General features: G+C 45.8%; 1 protein-coding gene across 4 annotated transcripts in view; it reads right to left on the bottom strand.

Moving 5' to 3' along the window:
* DNAH14 (dynein axonemal heavy chain 14) overlaps positions 1-21,184 on the bottom strand; it is a 599,282-nt gene that overhangs the window by 412,908 nt on the left and 165,190 nt on the right. For all 4 annotated transcript variants that reach the window (XM_075925276.1, XM_075925277.1, XM_075925279.1 and 1 more), the window contains 2 exons: positions 15,230-15,402; positions 8,199-8,546 (listed from right to left, as the gene is read on the bottom strand). In XM_075925276.1, coding sequence (XP_075781391.1) covers positions 8,199-8,546; positions 15,230-15,402 — 521 coding nt within the window. The remainder of the gene's footprint in view (positions 1-8,198; positions 8,547-15,229; positions 15,403-21,184) is intronic.

The following is a 21,184-nucleotide window of genomic DNA, read 5'->3' as shown; positions in this document are numbered from 1 at the left end:
CTTTAAGGAATGCAACGAAAGTAGCAATTGACCTTGTACACTGTGTACGGATCCCACACAGAGGCATTAGGTCACGACCCTTATTACATTTGAAAACACCTAAGCTGTGTCTACATTGGCACCCCTTTCCGGAAAAGGGATGCTAATGTAGACTTTGGAATAGGCAAATCCGTGGGGGATTTAAATATCCCCCACGGCATTTGCATTAACATGGCTGCCGCTTTTTTCCGGCTTGGGGAAAAGCCGGAGAAAAGTGCCAGTCTAGATGTTATTGTCCCGAAAATAAAGCCTTTTCTGGGGGATTTCTTATTCCTACTTTCAAGAATAAGAAATCCTCTGGAAAAGGCGTTATTTTCCGGAGAATAATGTCTAGATTTGCCTATTCCAACGTGCTACATTAGCATCCCTTTTCTGGAAGGGATGCCAGTGTAGACAGAGCCCTAATGAATATTCTGGTGTTTGGGGTGTCGAAGGTGCATGCTACAATGTGACCTAGAAACTAAAGGCAGTTTCTGATCAATGTTTGAGGGCTGGCCTATCCTGTCGCTATGGGTATGTCTGCACTACAGCGCTAATTCGAACTAACTTAATTCGAATTAGTTAATTCGAACTAAGCTAATTCGAACTAGTGCATCTAGACTAAAAAATTAGTTCGAATTAGCGTTTTGCTAATTCGAACTAGCATGTCCACACTGAGTGGACCCTGAACTGAGGTTAAGGATGGCTGGAAGCAGTGCCGGCAGGGCATCAGATTAGGAATTAGAGCATGGAGCTGCTGCCTCAGGCTAGCTGAGGGCTGTGCTTAAAGGGACCCGACCCCCACCCCAGACAGACAGTTCTCAGGGGTTCCCCACTTGCAAAGCAGTCCTGGCTTGGAGTGCCCTGAGTGCCCACACTCGGCACATCACAGCACTCGGCCATCAACCTGGCTGCGCTTTCCACAGGCTGCCATCCGGGGGGGGGAGGGGGTCAATCAAGGGGCTTCAGGAGAGCTTCCACCCTGAGAAGCCTGCAGAGCCACCCCAGTCCTCCCCATTGGGGGCTCGTACCCCATTCCTCCCTCACCTCCTTCCACTTACCCCTCCCTAGGCCCCCTTCCTGATGTACAAAATAAAGGACACGTGTGTTCAAAAATAGAAACTCTCTTTATTGAACAAAACTCTGGGAGACTGGGAAAAGGAGGTGGGAGAGGGGAAGAGAGAGGGTGGGAGAGCGGAGGGCAACTAAAATGATCAGGGGTTTGGAACAGGTCCCATATGAAGAGAGGCTAAAGAGACTGGGACTTTTCAGCTTAGAAAAGAGGAGACTGAGGGGGGATATGATAGAGGTCTATAAAAGCATGAGTGGTGTGGAGAGGGTGCATAAAGAAAAGTTCTTCATTAGTTCCCATAATAGAAGTACTAGAGGACACCAAATGTAATGAATGGGTAGCAGGCTTCAAACTAATAACAGAAAGTTGTTCTGCACAAAGCGAATAGTCAACCTGTGGAACTCCTTGCTGCAGGAGGCTGTGAAGGCTACAACTAGAACAGAGTTTAAAGAGAAGTGAGATAAAGTCATGGAGGTTGGGTCCATGAAGTGGTATTAGCCGGGGGGTAGAATTGGTGTCCCTGGCCTCTGTTTGTGGAAGGCTGGAGATGGATGGCACGAGACAAATGGCTTGATCATTGTCTTCGGTCCATCCCCTCCAGGGTCCCTAGTGTTGGCCGCTGTTGACAGATAGGCTACTGGGCTAGATGGACCTTTGGTCTGACCCAGTATGGCCATTCTAAGCTCAGGGCTCAGGGCTCAGGGTCAGGGGTCTCAGTGGACCACCTTGATTTTCATGCACACCTGCTCCCGGGTGGCCAGGCTGGCAGCTATCCTGCCCTAGACGGCCACTTTCCTGTGCCTAGTGTGGAGGTTGTGGATGAGGTCCACGGTCTCCGCACTAGACCAGGCGGGCGCCCGCCTCTTGCGGACCTGGGCAGGCTCCCGGGAGCCGCCAGCCTGGTCCCGGGAAGAGGCGGAGGGCTGGGTGGCAGCGGGTGGCTGGCTCGAGCCGTGCCAGGTGCAGGGTCTGCTGGCTGGGTGCTGGCAGGCTTGCACCTGGCACGGGCACCGTAGCCAGCCCGTGCCCCTTTAAGGGCTCCGGGGCCGGGAGGGGGGCAGAAGAGTTTCCCTGGTGGTGCCCAGAGTGGCCACCAGGGAAAGCTGGGGAGGGCTAGCCTCCCACTAGTTTGAATTAAGTGGCTACACAGCCCTTAATTCGAACTAGCTAATTCGAACTAGGCGTTAGTCCTCGTAAAATGAGGTTTACCTAGTTCGAATTAAGCGCTCCGCTAGTTTGAATTAAGTTTGAACTAGCGGTTTGCATGTGTAGCGTTTATCAAAGTTAATTCGAACTAACATCTGTTAGTTCGAATTAACTTTGTAGTGTAGACATACTATGAGACTTAAAAGGGTGGTGAGTCTACATAGTGGGAGGAATGCTCTTGCTGCAATGCATCAAGGCCGGCAATGATAAACTCCAGTCATTGTAATGAGGTCAATGTTTATTTCTGTAAATGGAGCTGTAGACTCATCTGTGCAAATGGTCATCTAGGTTGTTTGTATAGCATTCTGAAATGAGGGAGACTGAGGAGGCAATTGACTAAGTATGGATAGATCACAAGGCCCAATATTTACAGGTGCACCCTATGATGGAGAGAACTTTGGGGAATATCCTATGTGTAAATGAATAGCAAAAAGGGAGCATCCTATACTGATAATGGTCCTGCCCAAAGATAAACCGAAGGAATCTCCTGTATGACGGTCATATCAAGACATGGACTAGGCAACTTATAGGCTGAGAACTAATATCCTTGCTCTAGAGCTTGAATAATGGCTCCTAGCACAATCATCTAGAACTTTTGTACCTTCACATATTTGTTTAATGTGTTTAGATAAAAAATTGGCCCCCCCCAACCTTCCTTTGCTTTACAAAGGGAAAAAATGGGAGTAAAGCCCCCTTGCCCATAAGTTGTACTGGGACTGGTTCTGTGGCCCCTGAAAATAAGAGATGATCTGTTTCCTAGTGAAACAGGTTTTCATCAGAAGCATCCCTCAATAGGGGGTGGAGATAGATGAGGATTGTGAACTGAATGGTGTAATCCTTTGAAATAATCTCCAAGACCAATCTGTCAGATGATCTCCCAAGTGCTGTGAAAGAGGGCCAGATGATTTCTGAAGGAGGGTGATAGTGTATATGGCAGCTCATGTTGTAAGGTATAGTTGCACAAACCCTCAACCAACCCATCAAAAGCGCTTAGAAGAAGCTGTCTGAGAGGTCACTGGTTGAGATGCTGACTACTTCTGAACTCTGGGCCTCTTACATGACAGCCATAATAGCCCTGAGAGTGGGTATTAAGGAGGTTATGACCCGTGATGTGGCTGAGAGCTATATCTTCCCTTCTGTCTCACATAGTAGATTCCTAGGCATCTGTAATGTAGCCTGGGAATATTTCAAGATGTGGAGAGAAGAGTGCAAAGAGCTTTGGTCCTTCAAACAGCAAACCTTTCACCATTGTCTGTAGCTCTTAGGGCAACCAGGAAAGCTATTGCCAAGAGCCTTATATTAATTGGAGCCAGTGCCATCTGTAACACCATTTTTGCTACTAGCTGACCCTGTCTGATAATGGCGGGAAACAATTCCTTTTGTGTTTCTAGAAAATGTTCCAGAAATGTACTGAGTTTCCCATAATTAAATAAAATCATATTTGGCCATGTCAGCTTGGTAGTTCATGACTGTAAACTACAATGTTCCAGATGTATTTGCCTTCCATGCAAAGAGTTCTAGTCTTTTCCAATCCTGAGTATATGAAGTCAGCTTGGCATGATGTTGCTTGTCTCATTCATAAACCACATCCACTATGATTGAGTTGGGTTCTGGATGTTGAAATAAAAAGTCTGCCTCTTTGAGAAGAACATGGTATTGTTGTCAGCTCTCTTAAAATCTAGTGAGGGGAGTGCATTTCAGCCACATCTGGTAGAGATGGAGAGAAGTTTGCTGGAAGAGAAGCTTCCCCTTTGAGTCCTTCTTTCTTTTGTGCAAAAGGTTTCTCCTCCCCAGATTGGTGTCTCTGACAGTGAGGCTGTAGGAAATTGTCTGGTGGACTCTTTCTGAGAGATACTGGATGGCTGCAATATTTAAGTCACCCAAAGTTTCCAATACCACCATTGGTGAGGAGGATTCTGGTAGTGAGATTGCCCTGGGAGGGACATAGTAAGATCAAGGATTGTCTCAATGGAATTCAGAAGAACCCTTATAGTGTAGCAGCAGGCCAGAGAGAACAAGAAACTGAATACCTCCTTGCCACTGAGTAAGGGTGATGCTGACCAGGTTATTTGTGGTGGTATATAACCTGATGCTTAGGAAAAGTCCAAGTGCCAGGATATGCTCAGTTCCAAGGTTCTGGTACTAAGTAATGAGGATTATGGTTCTTTCCAAGGGAAGGTTACTCACCTGGTGAAGTGAGTTCTTTGAGGTGGTTGTCGGCGCGTCGCATCCAGACTGCCCCGATCTGCCGACAAACAGCTGATCGGCAGAGCGGGGCAGCCATTTAAATTTAAATTAAGCCGCGATTATTTTAATCGCGGCTTCATTTCCCTCTGCCGATCTGGCTAATCTACATGCCTCCGTCGACGGAGGCATGTAGTTTAGACACACCCTATGATAAAAATCTGTACCGCTTTTGAAGGTAAGCAGATTGAGTGGCTTTCTACTATGCAATAAAACATTTCTTACGTTATCTGAACATTGGAGTTTGTCTTCTTGGAACCAATTATGAGCCAGGTTGTCAACTGTAACGTATGGGGTTGAGGATGAATTATAGTACCCTTGTTCTGGATTAGGACATTGGAATGCATAGGAATGTGCTAAAATGACTGAGGAGACATCCGATAAAGTTATGGGAACCAAGTCTGTCGTGCTCAAAATGGGGCTATGAGAATCACTGTTGTGCCATCTCTGTTGATCTTCTCAAGAACCCTGGAAACAAGTGGTGTTGGAGGAAAAATATATAATGGGGGGACCCCCGTGGAGGAGTAATGCTGCATAATTAGCTATTCTAAGGAGCAGGGAGGATTAGGAGTACATCTTTTGACCGAAGATGTCAAGGCATTTGCTCTCCTTATCTGCCAAATTATTTTTATATTGCGGAAGCAAGAATTTGGAGAAGAGAAATTCTGCATCTTTGGGGGGTCAAAATGCTTTTTATCTGCCTGTTTGTTCATTGGGGTTATTGATGCTGGGGTCTGCCATATCTTGCCAGCAGCCTCCATAATAGCCTCATCTACAGGTATGGCTATTTTTGAATGCTGATAGGGCTGGAGATTTTTAAAAATGCAATGGTGTTTCTCTTGGACCTCAGTGACCTGTAGGATTTGGTTGGCAGCCACCCTTTTAAAAAGCTCCTGAAATTGTTTGAGGTTGTCTGATGGCGATTGGTCACTGGGGATAACTGCCTCATCTGGAGATGAGGAGGATTGGTTTGTTGGCAGCATGTCTGGCTGTTGTTCCTCCGTCTCAGAAATCTGTCCCTCTTTGGGTTCAGAATACTGGTGTACTGGTTGGGGTTTCAAACAGGACATTATAAGCTCCGGTCCATGTGGTGCAAGAGAAGGTGAGTATGCTCGTATGGGCAGGTGCTCCTGGCAGCAGGATGGATGGTACCTATGTCTTCAGTGGTAATATCATGGGGTATGTCTACACTGCCACCCTAGTTCGAACAAGGGTGGCTAATGTAGGCATTCGAAGTTGCAAATGAAGCCTGGGATATTTAAATCCCGGGCTTCATTTGCAACTTCGAATGCCTACATTAGCCACCCTAGGTCGAACTAGGGTGGCAGTGTAGACATACCCCCGGTGACCAATGTGAGGAGTAGCTGTAGTGGTGTGAATGGCTATGGTGTCGGTACTCCAGTCTATCAGGAGAGTGGTATCATAGTGAACCAGTACTCAATCCACGTTCAAGATGGTAAGTATGAGGAGAAGGAGTGGGAGAATGGAGTGATCTAAAAGAACCTCTTGAAGATGGAGGAGGTGATAAGGAAGTGTATGACTGTTGTGTCACATGAGAGAGATTGATTGTTTACATCAGCGGTGAATAAAGTGAAGGTGAGGAGCAGGTGAAAAAGTAAGTGGTTTCGGGTTCAGATCCTGTGCTCTGTGAGATTTATGAGTTGTCTTCTTTGGTGCCAGGGGGCTACCAGCCTCTTCTGATGCCGAAAGTTCCAAGACATGTGTCAATATCAGTGCTGAATGCGTTGTTGCCAGTGTCTGCATCAGTTGAGTCAGTGCCGATGTCTGCTCCATAGTCAATGCCACTTTTTGTATTGCATGGGTCAGTGCCAATGTCTGCGCGGATTGACCCGGTGCTGACTGGGTTGTTACGTGTAGTCCCGAAGTTAATGATGAAGACGGTATTGCAGCCCGTGGTGCCGATTGTCTTGCCAGTGCCATAGCTACCAGTGCCACAGATGTTCTGTGCTGAGTTTTTGGCTCTGAGGCCATTTAAAGCTGCGATTTCTCAGTGTCAGATGTCCCCGGCTTCTCCTCAGTACTTATTCTACTTGTGGAGGCCGGTGGTAGAAAGCAGGCTAGTGAAGTTCTCTTAGGAGCGGGAGCAGCTGTAGGAGAAGCTCTCCATTTCTCTTTTCTCTGAGAATCTGAATCGGAGGGCTCCAGGGCTTTATCAACTAAGAACATCCTGAGCCTCATTTCTTTATCACACCACGCTCTCACTGTAAGTTCTGCGCAGTGTGTGTATTTTTGAGGCACATGAGATTTACCCAGACATTTGATACAGTCTGCATGGCCACTGGATACTGGCATGTGACACACTTTTTAAAACCAGGCAAACCCAGAATGGTTAAGAAGCTAGTTGCAGCTGTCTTGATAGTGGATAACCAGACTCTAACTTACTTTTCTTGTGTTCTCTTCTCTTTTTTTTTAAAGAACATTTAACATGGAAAAACCTGTTTTTTTTATATATATAACGAAGTAACTAGAACTATACTATGACTAACAATAAAAAACTAACTGAACTATGTATAGAAAACAAATGTAAAGCAAAATTCCTTCTCTGACTAGAGTCATTGAGGACAACGGTCTTGCTCCGTCTGCAACCATGTGAGAGATCAAAAAGCGCAAACAGTGTGAGGCACGTGCCGTGCACGTGCAGTCTGGTTGACCACTGCTTGTGAGAACTCTGATCTGTGGCTCTGGGCACGACCCAACACCTACAGGGGAGCACCCATGGGGACACTACTCAAAGAAGATGAGGCTTTTACACTGTCTATTGTTGATAGAAATGGTTTCCTCACAAGGAGACCAGATCTTAAACCCCAGGGTCTTGGACTCCCCCATCCCCAAGGGTCTGGTACAAAGAGGCAGCACATGGACTTGACAATCAAGCTAAAAGTTTTTGGGGGGTGAGAAAGAATGAAACTAACTACATAACTAACTACAGCTAACTATGAGAATTAAGTTGTACAATGAGCAAACATACTATAGATGTTCCATTTACGGCTACAGGTGGCAACAAGGAACTTAAGAGCAATTTTGCCCACCCCATAATTTATGCCTAAAACTCTGCACACCTGAGGCAACTCCTATTCAAAGATATTTGCCTCGTGCTGCACAACATAAATGGAGTACATGTGGACAACCACTTGAAGAAGCATTGGAAGCATATTTTATAAGAAACAATTTTGAAGATGACATATATGCCCCAAGTATAGCTTCCTAGAGTGGTAAGTGTGAAGAGTGCAAGTCCAATATGTATCTCACTATACAGAACTTAGTTTCCAGGGCAGATGTTAGGATAATAAAAGGCAACTGATCCAATGGATGGATGGATGTGGAACTAGAAAATAAATGTTCTTGGGAAGTCAGAAAATCTGCTGTGGTAAACAGAGAAATAAAATATGTTGAAACCTTTATAACATAGTTAGAGTAACTTTTTAAAAGAACCATAATTTATGGTTTCCCTTTGAAAGTATAAAAATAGCAATTTTGATTACATAATCTTTTTATGACATCATAGCAAGTAAGCAGTTATTTGATTTCATTAGGTTGTGGATTAATAAATATGTGGAATAATACCATACAATATTCTATAACATTTTCATTTATTAACATTAGATGTGTGTGAAATAAAAATGATCAAGTCACTTACTTCTAAGAGATGTAAGTTCCTTGCCTCAACGATTGCATACAAAGATGAACGTATCATATTAATCAAGGTTTCAAAAAATGGCAGGCAGTCCATCTGATAGTTAACACTTCTGACCTTAATCATATGAATGCGTTTTTCAACTGTCATGGATATAATCTCTTTTATATTATCTGTATACTTATTTAAGATGCTTCTGAAATCATGTGGTGATAATTCCCTTGGTAGTGCTAAGATTTCCATATTCATGGTTTTCACATCATCCACTATGGCACAGTAACGCATAAAGTTTCTGCTATATGATTCAACTTGTGCCATTGAACTACTAAGAACAGACAGAAGAGTCACAATCTGTAGATTTAATATAAGAAATAGTTACAAATTTCATTTTGACAAAAGGTAGGTCTAATTACATTTTTTCTGTTAAAAACAGTTAAGATGTCTACGGGCAACTTTTGTAAATTAAAGTTTCAAAAAAGTAGTTGTCAAAATAGATAAGTTGAACTTCTACTAAAAAACACAGGACCTATACTTTCTTACATAAATTCAGTTTGGTATATTCATATTAGGGATGTTAAATTGTGTTTAATCAATTAATTGAATAGTTGATGGAATTTCCATCAACTACTCAATTAGTCAATAAGGGGGGAAACTGCAGAGCCGCAGAGTGGCTAGCTCCCGGGGCTAGGGCTGGGAGCTAACCCCACTGCAGCTCTGACTTTTAAATTGAGTAAGAAACGGGAAGCTCTTATTCCATTTAAAAGGCAGAGGCTCAGCCTGGGACCCAGTGTGAGCCAGGAGTCAGCTGATTCCCGGCTCACACCGAGTCCCATGCTGCACCTCTGCCTGCCCTGCCCTGCCTCCCACCTTACCCCTGCAGAGATGGTGCTTGAGGGAACCACCTTTTAATCCAGCTCCCTCCAGCACCAGCTCCTGCTCCCCGCTTACTGCCTCTGATGGAGGCAGCAAGGGGGGGAAGTGACTAGTCAAGTAGTGACTCGACTACCCAATAAACATATGTGTAGTCCACTACTCAACTAGTCGCGTACACTTCTAATTGATATTCAGTTTACATATTTTAGTTTACCTCCCAAAAGCCCTTCCTAAAGACTCACTTCTAATATAATGCCCACAGAAAGAAGAAACTTCAGGGGGTAGCTGAGTTTGTTTGTTACAGAAAAAAACAACAAATGGTCTGGTAAGCACTTTATAGACTAACAAAAGAAGAAGTTACTCATCCTGTGCAGTAATGATTGTTCTTGAGATGTTTGTCCCTGTGGGTGCTCCACTCAGGTTTTGGTGTATCCTCGTGCCTCTTATTGGAGGTTTTTGGTGTGCAGTACCCCTCGCACCGAACCTGCGCACCCAGCGTCTCGCACTCCTGCCATTTGCCAAGTGTTCACACAGCACAAGCCCTCTCTGTTCCTTTTCTACCTGAAGTCCCTTAAAGCCTCCAAGCAGAGGGCAAGAAGTGGGGGTAGTGGAGCATCCACAAGGACACACATCTCAAAGAGCCATTGTTACTACACAGGGTAACTTCTTATTCTTCATCAAGTGGTGTCCCTGTGGGTTCTCCACTCAGGTGACTCAGTAGTACTACTCACCAGATGGTGGTGGGCATTGAAAACATTTATGTAGAGGAAGGAAGGACCGCATCTGTCAGAGATGTGGAGAGTATTAGCCCTTTCTGTAGTATGTCACGTTGTGCAAAAGCGTGATGGGAGGACCATATAGCTGCTCTACAAATGTCCACCAATGGTACGTTACTTAGGAAGGCTGCTGTTGTGGCTATCGCACACGTGGAATGAGCCCTAATAATCCATGATGTCGGCTTCCCATGAAGCTCATAAGCTGTATATATGCAGCTGGCAATCCATTTGGATAGATGTTGTGCCAAGACAGCTGTTCCTATATGTGGCCCAGACCATGTAACAAAGAGTTTATCCGATTTTCTGATTCCCCTAGTTCTATCCAGCTAGAATGCAATCCCTCATCTCGCATCTAATGTGTGCAAGATGGCCTCCTTGGAGGAGGTATGAGGTTTAGGAAAATATGCAGGTAAGTAAATGGGTTTATTTAGCTGGAAGTCGGATATGATCTTTGGGAGGAATTTTGGGTGAGGCCTGAGTATAACTTTATCTTTGGTAAAGATAGTGAAAGGTGGGTTGGCCATGAGGGCTGCAATTTTGACTATAAATCCATCTGATGTTATTGTCACTATGAAGGATACCTTCATGGACAGGTATTGTGGTGATGTATAGGCTAGTGGTTCAAAGGGTGGCTTGTGAGCATGTCTAGAACCAAGTTCAAATCCAATGATGGCATCGGGGGGAGTGCAGGTTTGGGCACGTTTTCTGCAGGCCGGTGAGGAATCGCTTCACCATAAGATGTGTAAAGAGAGAGAAGTCGTCCACAGGTTCATGGAATGCTGTGGCCACCACTAAATGGATGCGGATTGAGCTGAACTGACGGAGGTCATCAATTGGAGACGAGTGGCCAGGAATGACTGCATTGTCAGGAGAAGATGATGAGGGATCTGCAGGAGAAACCCCTTGTTGCTGATCATGATCAGAGAGTTCACCGTCCTCCAGATCAGAGAGTTGAGGCTGCGTTGGAATTTGTGCAAAGGTCTGAACTTGTGTGTCCACTGGGGTAAGGGATGGTGCATGGCACTGTGGAATATCTGATTGGTGGTAGCCGGATGAGCAGGGACAGGACCGATGTGATGAAACTGAGTATATCGGACAGTGATGGTCATAATGACTATAGCTGCACTGTTGACCGTAATAATGACTGATAGGTGATGAGTGCCTAGAAGAGTAGATAGTCCCATGATTGCCCTGATAGTGGCTTTGGTAGCAAGTATACCCCAATAATGTGGGCGATCTGGGTGATCTAGACCTGTAGGAAGCCGGAGATAGGTGGAGGAGAAAGGGAGTGATGTGCTGTTGGGCTGTAATATTCCCTTGAGGTACAGTATCCTGACCTCTCCTGAGGCCCAGGTGAGGGAGAGACAGATCCAGGGGAAAAGGTGATTGACTCCAGGCTAGGAGAAGGAATAATAACCCTGTGCGATTTGCATTGAGCCTTGGTAGGAACCGACACATCAGCTGAAGGCTGTGAAGGGGAGGTTCTAACCAGGGCCACAAAGTGTATTGGCACTGATCTTTTAGGACCCCTGACGACTGCAGCAATAATTTGTCGGTGCTGGGTATGCTACTGGTGCCGGCTGAGCCATTGGCAGTGCCTACGATGTTGTCAGTGCAGCATGATCTCATTCCGGTAATCTCGGTGCCGGGCTAGGCTGAGGTGTCGACGTTATACGACCAGGCTTAGCCTTGTTTGAACTGCTTGTAAAAGCTGTTCCAGAAGTGCCTGGCTTATCTGACTCGGGTTGGTGGTAGTGATCTAGCCAGGGACAGTTTCTTTTTCAAGCGCCCAATGAAGACCGCTTATCAAGGGTAGCAGAGTCCGATCTTGGAGGAGAGAGCTCCACTTGTGAGGGCTGGAGTGCCTTGTCAAACAGAAGCATTTGGACCCTCATTTCTCAGTCCCTTCATGCTCGAGTGGTCAGCTTCAAGCAATGGGGGCATTTCTATAGTATTTGTCCCGAGGCAGGCATTGGGTCACGAGAGGCGCCACATTTCTTGTACCCCAGTGAACCGGACATAATAGCCATTTGTTCTGGTCTTCACTACTTCATTTTTATTATTTTTAATAACATTTGAATGAACAGTAAGTAAATATTAACTAAGATTAGGAACTATTTACAAGAAAAAACTAACTACACTATTTCTCTTCTGACAGGAACTGAGATGCGAGAGAGGGAGCTCACTCCATCTTCAACCGAGGATGGTTAGAAGGAACTGGCAGGAGTCGAACCGTGCACTACAGAAATGGTGCAAATAGCACAAGGTGCCCAAGGAGCATGCAGGGTTCAGCGGATGACTGCTGACAAGTCTCTGATCTGCGGCGCTGGGACCAGCCCGACACCTACAGTGGAGCACCCACAGGGACACCACTTGAAGAAGAACTTGTTGTTTCCTGAGATCCAAGATTGGTCTCCACCCCCCTGTTTTTTTGGCTGTTAGGAAACAGTTGGAGTAGAAACCTCTTCCTCTACATTCTGTGGGAACAGGTTGCAATAGTAAATTTTGTACCTCTTCTTGTAATAGGGGCTCATGAGATGGGTCCTTAAAGAGGGACAGGGTAGGGAGTTGGGTAGGGGGCATGGATGTGAAGGGGATTGTGTAACCTGATTTGATAATTTCCAGGACCCACTGTCTGTAGCGATTGGGGCCCAGTGTTGGTAGAAGGGTCTCAGGCAGTGATGGAAAGTGACATTGGAATGCATTGGATCTATGGGGAGGTCGCTCAGACATCTGACCAAGAGTTCAAACTTGTTGTTTGTGAGAAGTCGATTGAGTGTTGGAGGACTGGTTTTGCTGCATCCTCCTTCGGTTGGAACATTGCTTGGGCCAGCTGTCATATAGCCTCTGCTGTTGTCTGTAATAACTATAGTCCCTTGGCCTTTGATAGGGGGCATATTTGCGTCTCTTGTTAGGTGGAGTGTACATCCCCAGAATGAAGAGTGTGGTACAAGAGTCTTTCATTGAATGTAGAACTTCATCTGTCTTTGTGGCAAACAGGTGATTTCTATCAAAGAAGTCCTCCACCTTAGATTGCAATTTTTTTAGGACCCCTGATGACTGCAGCCATGAGGCCCTACACAGAACAATTGCTGTAGCTGTGGCCCTGGTCACCATGTCAGCGACATCCATTGAAGCTTGAAGGTCAATTTTTGCTATATATAAACCCTCCTTAATGATGGACTGGAGGTGTGGTCTCTTATTCTCAGGAAGGTCCTGTAGCAGGTAGTTTAGTAGTTTAGCAATTTGCATGATCATAGTTAGGCAGGAGGGCTGTATAATTCGATATGCAGAACTGGAAGGTGACAGAAGAGTATACCATGCGGCCAAAGGTATCCAGCTGCTTATGCTCTTTGTCTCGGGGTGTAGACTTAAGTTGTGGGTTTTTAGACTTGTGATTAACCAAGTCTACAACCAGTGAATTCAGCTGAGGATGTACAAAGAGGAAGTCCATGTCTTTTGCTGGGACAAAATATTTTCTGTCCACCCTGTGATTTGTGGGGGGAGAGGGGAAATAAAGGCTGGAGTTTGCCAAAGCACCGCTGATGGCTCCAAGATAGCTTCATTAATGGGTAAGGCTATTTTTGAGGATGCCAAGGGTTGTAGTATTGTCAGGAATATGTATTGCTTGTCTTGTACCTCTTGGACTGTAATGTCATGTGATTAAGCTACCTGTTTAAATAATTCTTGAACTTGTTTTAGATCTTCTGCCGGTGGAGAGAGCAATACCTGGAAAACTGCCTCATCTGGTCTAGAGGATCTGGGGTCATGCGAGGAACTCTCCGAGTCCAAGTGAGGTAAGTTATCATTGTCATTGGAGCCAGATTCTGTTATTACTGAGGCACAGATATGGTCAGGGAGCGCATTCCTCATGTGCTGTGGTAATGTAGAAGCTGCATGTGCTAAGCATGGGAGGAACGTGGCCGGTACCTCTTCCATGGTTACCAAGGAGGCCACTGAGGTTGAAATTCCTGTGAAGGATACAATGATGTCTGGTAGGGCCACAGGGGATGTTGCTGTAGGAAATGATCCCTATATAAATGTCAGGAAGCCACTTATCCCAACAGGGAGGAATGACATGATGAAAATCCACTCCTCTGTCCCCTGCCATAGTCAGTTCTTGGTGAGAGCAGCGTAGGAGAGTGGGGAGCCCTTTCTGGAATATGAATGTGCCCCTGGGCGTGAGACACCAATGAGAAGCATGGTGAGCAGGCTCCTGATCTGAGTGGTGTGCCTAGTTGTGGAGATTTTTGTAAATGCCATGTCTGGCACAGCGCTTTTTCATACTGCAGTGCCAGAGCGCAGTTGAGTTTGGTCTAACCAAGGATGACTTGTTCAGGCACTGCAGAGGTACCTGTGGGTGCTGCTGCCTTAGCTGCACCGTCTGGTGCGGCATGCTTAGGTTCTGACTCAGCTCTCCTGTCTGGTGCAGACTTGCACTTCTCCACAGTGCCGGAGACTGACAGCACCGGGAAACAAGAGGGTCTGGGCAGCACTGGTAATGAGCATGCTGGGGAAGGCCGCAAAGCTTCTGAGCCTTTGTGGGGTGGTGAAGCAACCCTGTCAATGGGCTTTTACTGTCCATGTCTCCTCAGGTTTGTCCTGTGGAGGTTGTAGGGACTTCTCCCAGAGGAGGTTTTTGAGCCACATGTCATGGTCTTTTCTGGCTCTGGCTGTCACGTTCTGACAGTGCGGGCACTTATGTGCTGTTCGAGTCTCTCCCAGGCATTTAATTCAGGAGGCATGGCCATCAGAAATAGGCATTGAGTCCCAACATCAGTTGCATCTTTTAAAGCCGGGGGAACCCGGCATGTTGAAGGAAAACCCGCCGACGCAGCGCTCTTCTCTCTCCCTCTCCCTCTCTCTCAAATCGCAAACGTTGAAAACTGTCATTAACTGATTAAACTATAAAGAAACTCTACATTAACTATAGTATTCCTTTGTTTTTCCTGTCAGAAAGAAGAGCACTGCGCTGATTCCGTCTTCATCCGAGGAAGGTAGAAAAGAAACTAAGGGGGCTTGCGCCATGCGTGCACTTGGCAAACGGCAGGAACACGAGACACTGGGTGCGTAGGTGAAGCGTGAGGGGCACTGGTCACCAAAAACCTCTGATCAGCAGTGCGAGGATGCACTGAGACCTGAGTGGAGCACCCACAGGGACACCACTTGAGGAAGAAGTAAGTGTTGTTGTTTTTTAATATTGCCACCCTGGGTCTCCCAGGACATCCTTATGTGCCTATTAGAATGCTAACTCTTCAGGGCAGGGAGTGTGTTATTTTGTGTTGTGTACAAGGTTAGCATTCACCATAGAACAGATTTTAAAATATACTTTTACAATCAGATTCTATGTTATTTAGATAATTAAAAAAAAATTGCATCACATACTTTGTTTTGATAGCATGAATCTGTTCCTAGAAGTAGCTCCCAGTTGGGCCATGGTGGTAGATAATCTTTTTCCCACAATTCAGTACAATGTTTAGGTGACTGCATTATTTTATGTAAAGACTGAGTGATGAAGATTGACAGATGAGTATCACGACAAAATGGAATAACCTGAGCTAAAAAGATAATTCAAAAAGTTATTTTTGAGACAAATCTCAGAACTCAAATTTACAACACATAAACAACGATCATAAACAGCATGCATATTATCTACTCTCCAAATATCACACTAATATTGTACTTCCCCATACAATCTACCACAATGATACATAATGTAGAAATCACCGCAATGAACAGAATATATTGAATTAAAAATGAAAATGTCTACAGTTTCCTTTTTCTATTTATTTTATAATTTATCATTATTTCACTGCAATTTGTCACATTTCACATACAAAAACTTGGAGTGCTAGCATCTTTTTTTCTATTAACACGCTATACTTACATATGAAGAGTTCTAAGCCTCCAAAGATCTATTTGTCACTTAGAAATGAGAAAAATATTGATTTGGTGCACCACATATTATGCACAGGAGGTGAAACAACAGAACACGAGGAAAATATATTGCAGAATTTAATTAATCACACAACAGCAATGCAAAGTATTTTAAAAGCTATTAAGATATTCTAATGATAGAAAATGTTACTGTCTAAACTCAAGGGGGCCAAATCCTGAAGCCACTGCATTTGTTCCAGTGTAACTGAGGCTAAAATGTATTTACTATGACCCCAGTTTTAACCCCCTGTAGTTGAAGATTTGTGTACATACACATATATGACTCATATGACCACTGTCCCCAAAAGCTAGTATGTGTTAGTGGTAGGAACAAGTGCTATTAACATGGCAAGCATAACTGCACATATATGTTTACTAATTTTTGATGTCATGATAAATAAAAAGCTACACAATAAAACCAAATTCACAACTGGTATAAGCAGCAGCAACTCTTCTGAAGTTAACAGAAGTGGCTGCCTTTGATAACAGGGATGGATTTGGCCTTTGATATCTAAACATGCTATAACATTAAATCTATGCAAATATAAATATAATAGCTATTTCAACAAATATAGAGGTAAGTGTATCCCCCCACCTTCCTTGAACAACAGGTATACAGGAACACATCCATCCATCTGTGTTAGGAATGCAAAACTGTTAATGCATATGTAATGATATGTAATGTCAGCACCCTGGCCAGCAACGGGAGCAGTAAAGAGGTCCTCTGAGCAGAACAGAGTGGCAGCCTCCACTGCAGCCAATCAGGGTGCAGCAAGCTGATATAAAAGGAGCTGCTAGGCCAGGGCCTGTCAGTTCATTCCTGGAGCTTGACCCAGGCAGACCTCAGGGCTGACTGGGGAACAGCAACACTCTGGACAGCTCTGAGTGGGAGGTGGGCATTGTACCTGGTTGGAGCCAGGTCCTGCAGCTGAAGGCTAGCCAAGATGCCAGACAACCCTGCAGAACCCGGAGAAGGGGAACTCAACCACAAGGCCCTAGAGAAGGGCTGGATGGAACAGCATCCCTGGGAAGTGGCCCAGAGATGTGACAGCAACTTATCACTTGAAACTCAACAGGCAACAGCTAATATAGGGTCCCTGGCCCAGGACCCAGAGGAGTGGGTGGGCTTGGGTTTCTCATTCCCCCCCCACCACCACCACACCCACTGCAAACTGCACCTCGGGAGGTAAAAGAAGAGGCCTGATCTCCAGCCACTTAATAGATATTTCTTTGCCTACAGACAGGCAAGTAGAGACTGTAAGAATCCTCTATGCCACAAAAGGGCACTTGCATGAAGGGTGGACCCTGTTACACTCCCATTTGCAGTTTGCTGAGAAATGTGTGATTAATTTGTCTAGCGATGTATTCGGTAGACCTGGTAAATACACCTTGGTTATGCTGGTGATGTTTCATGCATCAGCTCTGCAAAGATATCACCTCTTTTCATAAGCAAAATGATTGAGAATTTGCTTGTTAACTTTATGTACACACCCTGGCTTTGTTGTCAGTCATTCTTATGAACCTCATGATAATGGTAGGACATGTAAGCATGCATTTCTTACTGCTCTCAGTACCAAAATATTGACATGTTGGGTAGATTTTTTTTTTAAATGCCATCTGTTCTACATCATCACATGTTCATCCAGATATGTTCCTCATGCAATCAGAGATGAGTAAAATGTAATTTGACATAATAGGTGAAGTAAAGGTCATCCCCATACAACCTGTGTTGAGGTGCTTGTACCAAATGATAACAGTACTGATTGTAGAATTGAAACCGGTATATGCATCCAATGTTTGTTGGGGATATAAACTCCACAGACAGCCCTGAAAACAGTGGAGATGTAGTTTGGCATGACATCACACACATACACACCCCTAAAAGTCAGACAATATCCTACTGGCGTTTGTGGCATGATCTGGAAACTAAAAATGAAATTCTGAATCTAAGTTATATTCTTGCTATGGTTGAATCAAGCATTACAACTATAAATTCTATGCTTTGGATTGAGGAGATGCAGACTTTTTTGCATTTAACTTCAGATCTCCAACTCCTGAAACAAAACTGCTTTAGTCCATTAACTTTAGAACTTCACTGGGAGGGCAAAAATTGAGGAGCCAAACTTCCAGAAACCAGAAAAATCATGGTTCCTTGCTGCCACACACAGGCTGCAACTACATAGTCTTGGTCAAGGCTAGGAAATTGTCAGTATAATTGTCACTCAGAGGTGTAGAAAATCCACATCCCTAAGCAATGTACTCACAATATACTAAACTAACACCTTCTGTAAACCGTGCAAGTTGACAAGAGGGCTTCTCTTGTCAACATAATTATTGCTTCTCAGGAAGGTGGAACTATGCTGATGGAGGAAGTCCTTCCTTCAGTGTAGATAGTGTCTTCATTAAGTACTACAGTGGTGGCACTGCAGAGTAAACAAAGTCCCAATGGGAACACACTGTGCTTGTAATGATCTTTATCTATTGTGAATCATTGCAGATTTTTGTGAGCCATATCCATAGCTGTATGAAAATATGCATCTTCAAGGTAGTGGGCTGCAAACCAGTCTCCTAGCTCTGATGGAATAATAAAACCCATATAACCATCTTGAATACTGGATAAAGGTGTTTAATCTTCTTAGATCTAGAATGGGTCTCTACCTCTCCTTCTGGGGAGATTAGAAAGTGCCCTGAGTAGACTTCTCTATAATGTAATTTGAGAGGCCTTATTTCTATGAAAATCCACTTCTCAAAATATATTAAATGGGGTGTCCTTTCACCTGTGTATGGGGATAGGGCAGAGATAACTCAAGAAGATTGCATAGCTAAAGGTTGCCAGTTCAAAAATCAACTCTCCAGAAAAGAAAAATAGGAGTTCTGACTGAAGGGGTAGGCAAAGAAGGATGACTTATTAGATCTGAAATGAGAAGTAGTTAGCAGCACTTAACCTTCTGAGCAAAATTGCTGTTTCCCACATGAGCACCGTTCTACTCCTGCAAAAAGGAAGGTCACTTCTGAATTTTTTCACTGTGCTCTGGGCCTCTTTGAGAATTCCAGACCCCAGTAGCCATGCCATCCGTAGCCATTGTGTGTGTTGCCAGTGACACTAAAAGCAGTCTGAAATGACCTTCAGCTACAGTTTAACCACCTTCGGATATTGTCTGACCTCCAGCTATCAATAACTGGAACTGAGTTTTCTGATAGTATGGCAAACTTATGAAAACGTGTTATATTTACTTGAATTTGAGCATTGACGGCAAAGCACAATTACTTTAGCTAAACTGAAGGGTGGCAGTCTTAATTTTTTTCTTCAAAATAAATTCAAATATTTTTTGGTCCCTGTCAGGCAAGGGTGATCTACCGCCATGCTTTTCCTTTCATCAACAGTATCCACTAATAAACAGGAACAGAAAATTGGAACTCTGAGTCCTTGATATATAAATATAATTTCTTGTAGCTGGAATGGTGGCTGACACAGCCAAACAGTTTTTGCTGGCACAGATAAAGATATGTTGATTAGAAATGTCACCTACTGAAAGATGACTGAACTATACCAAGTAATTTGAATTGTAAAGCATAAGCAATTATTCTCCTTGGTTCTTGAAATAGTTTCAAAACATCCACACAAGATGGAGGTGAAGGCATGATAGCCTCATCATGCAAGGACACTGTGATGCTTCCAGAAAGAGAGGATTCTTCCTTTAGCTATTGCACTTCCTGACATTATGGCTGTCTCTACACTGGCACCTTTTTCCGGAAATGCTTCAAATGGAACAGTTTTCCATTATAAGTATTTCCGGAAAAAAAGCGTCTACATTGGTCCTGGAGTTACCGTTATAATGATGCACTTTTCCAGAAAAGCGCGTCTACATTGGCGGTGCGCTTTTCCAGAAAAGCAGAAGCCCGGAACCATTTTGAAGAGGGCAAAGGGGGCGGGGCCGGAGCTCCGTTCAGACATGTGCTTAAAGGGGTCTCACCGGACAGACATTGGTCTCCTGCTCCCGTGCCTTGGGACCTCTGCCAAGGACTGACATCCTTAGCAGGTTTGGTGGTTGCCCTCTGCCTTTTGGGGACACCACCCGTTGGCCCCCAACTGCTTTTCCCTGCAGTTTGTTTTTTCTGCCCTGCCCTGTCTGCCACGGACCCGTGGGTGGCCATGTGCCTGCTCGGGCCCCTATTGCAGCTGTACAAGTGCCTGCAGCTCGTGCTGCAGGCCGGTGCCCTGCTGCTCATGGACCAGGAGGCAGAGATCGCATTGGACTCCCTCACCAGGGAGGCCCTGGCGGTCGTGTGGCATCAGCACCCCACTGTGGAGAGGCCAGTCTGGAGTTTGAATACCAGCACCGACTGGTGGGACCGGGTGGTCCTCAGACTATGGGACGACCAGCAATGGATCCGGAATTTCCGGATGAGAAAGCGGACCTTCCTGCAGCTGTGCACCTGGCTCACCCCCGCGCTGCAGAGAGCCACCACCCGGCTGCAGGCACCCATCCCCATCAAGAAGAGGGTCTCCATTGCACTGTGGAAGCTGGCCACACCGGACAGCTACTGCTCGGTGGCACAGCAATTCGGGGTGGGAAGATCAACCGTCGGTGTGATCGTCATGGAGGTAAGTCCTAGGGGGAGTGGGATGGGGGGAGGGTGCTGCACTCCAGGCCCAGGGACAGCCAAGACTCCAGGCTGGGTCGCCCAGGGGCCGTCCCTCCCTTGCACAGGCCCGGTGGTGGAGGGGGGGCCGTGGGGCAAGGGGGGGCCCGTGTGTGTGTGTGTGTGGACAGAGGGAATCAAGGGGGGGGGGCCCAAGAGAGAGGGAATCAAGGGGGGGCCCCAAGGGAGCGCACACTCACCCCTGCCGTATGTGATGTGTTCCCTTGTGTTTCTCTGCACCCTTCTGCAGGTCGTCCAGGCCATCAACGACGTCCTGCTCCCGAGAGTCAACAGCCTGCACGACGTGGATGATACCATGGCCGGCTTCGCTGCCCTCGGGTTCCCCAACTGCGGGGGAGCCCTGGACGCCACCCACATCCCCATCCGGGCCCCGGAGCATCGAGCAGCCCATTTCATGAACCGGCAGGGGTACTGCTCCATTGTTCTGCAGGCCCTCGTGGACCACTGGGGCTGCTTCCTGGACATCTACGGGGGCTGGTCCGGCCGGGCACACGACGCCCGCATCCTCTGGACTCTTTCGCAGGTTGGAGGTGGGCACCTACTTCCCCTGGCGGGACTTGACTGTCGGGGATGTGCCTATGCCCATCTGCGTCATCGGAGACGCGGCCTACCCCCTGATGGCCTCGCTAATGCGGCCCTACACGGGGCAGCCGGACCAGAACCGGGCCCGGTTCAACGACCGCCTCAACCGGGCCCGAAACCCAGTGGTGCTCGCCTTTGGACGTTTAAAAGCCCGCT

The sequence above is a fragment of the Pelodiscus sinensis genome, chromosome 3 (genome assembly GCF_049634645.1).
Source record: "Pelodiscus sinensis isolate JC-2024 chromosome 3, ASM4963464v1, whole genome shotgun sequence".
NCBI classification, from domain to species: domain Eukaryota; kingdom Metazoa; phylum Chordata; order Testudines; family Trionychidae; genus Pelodiscus; species Pelodiscus sinensis.
Note: the sequence above shows the minus strand (reverse complement) of the source record. Positions and strands in the feature narration are given on the sequence as shown.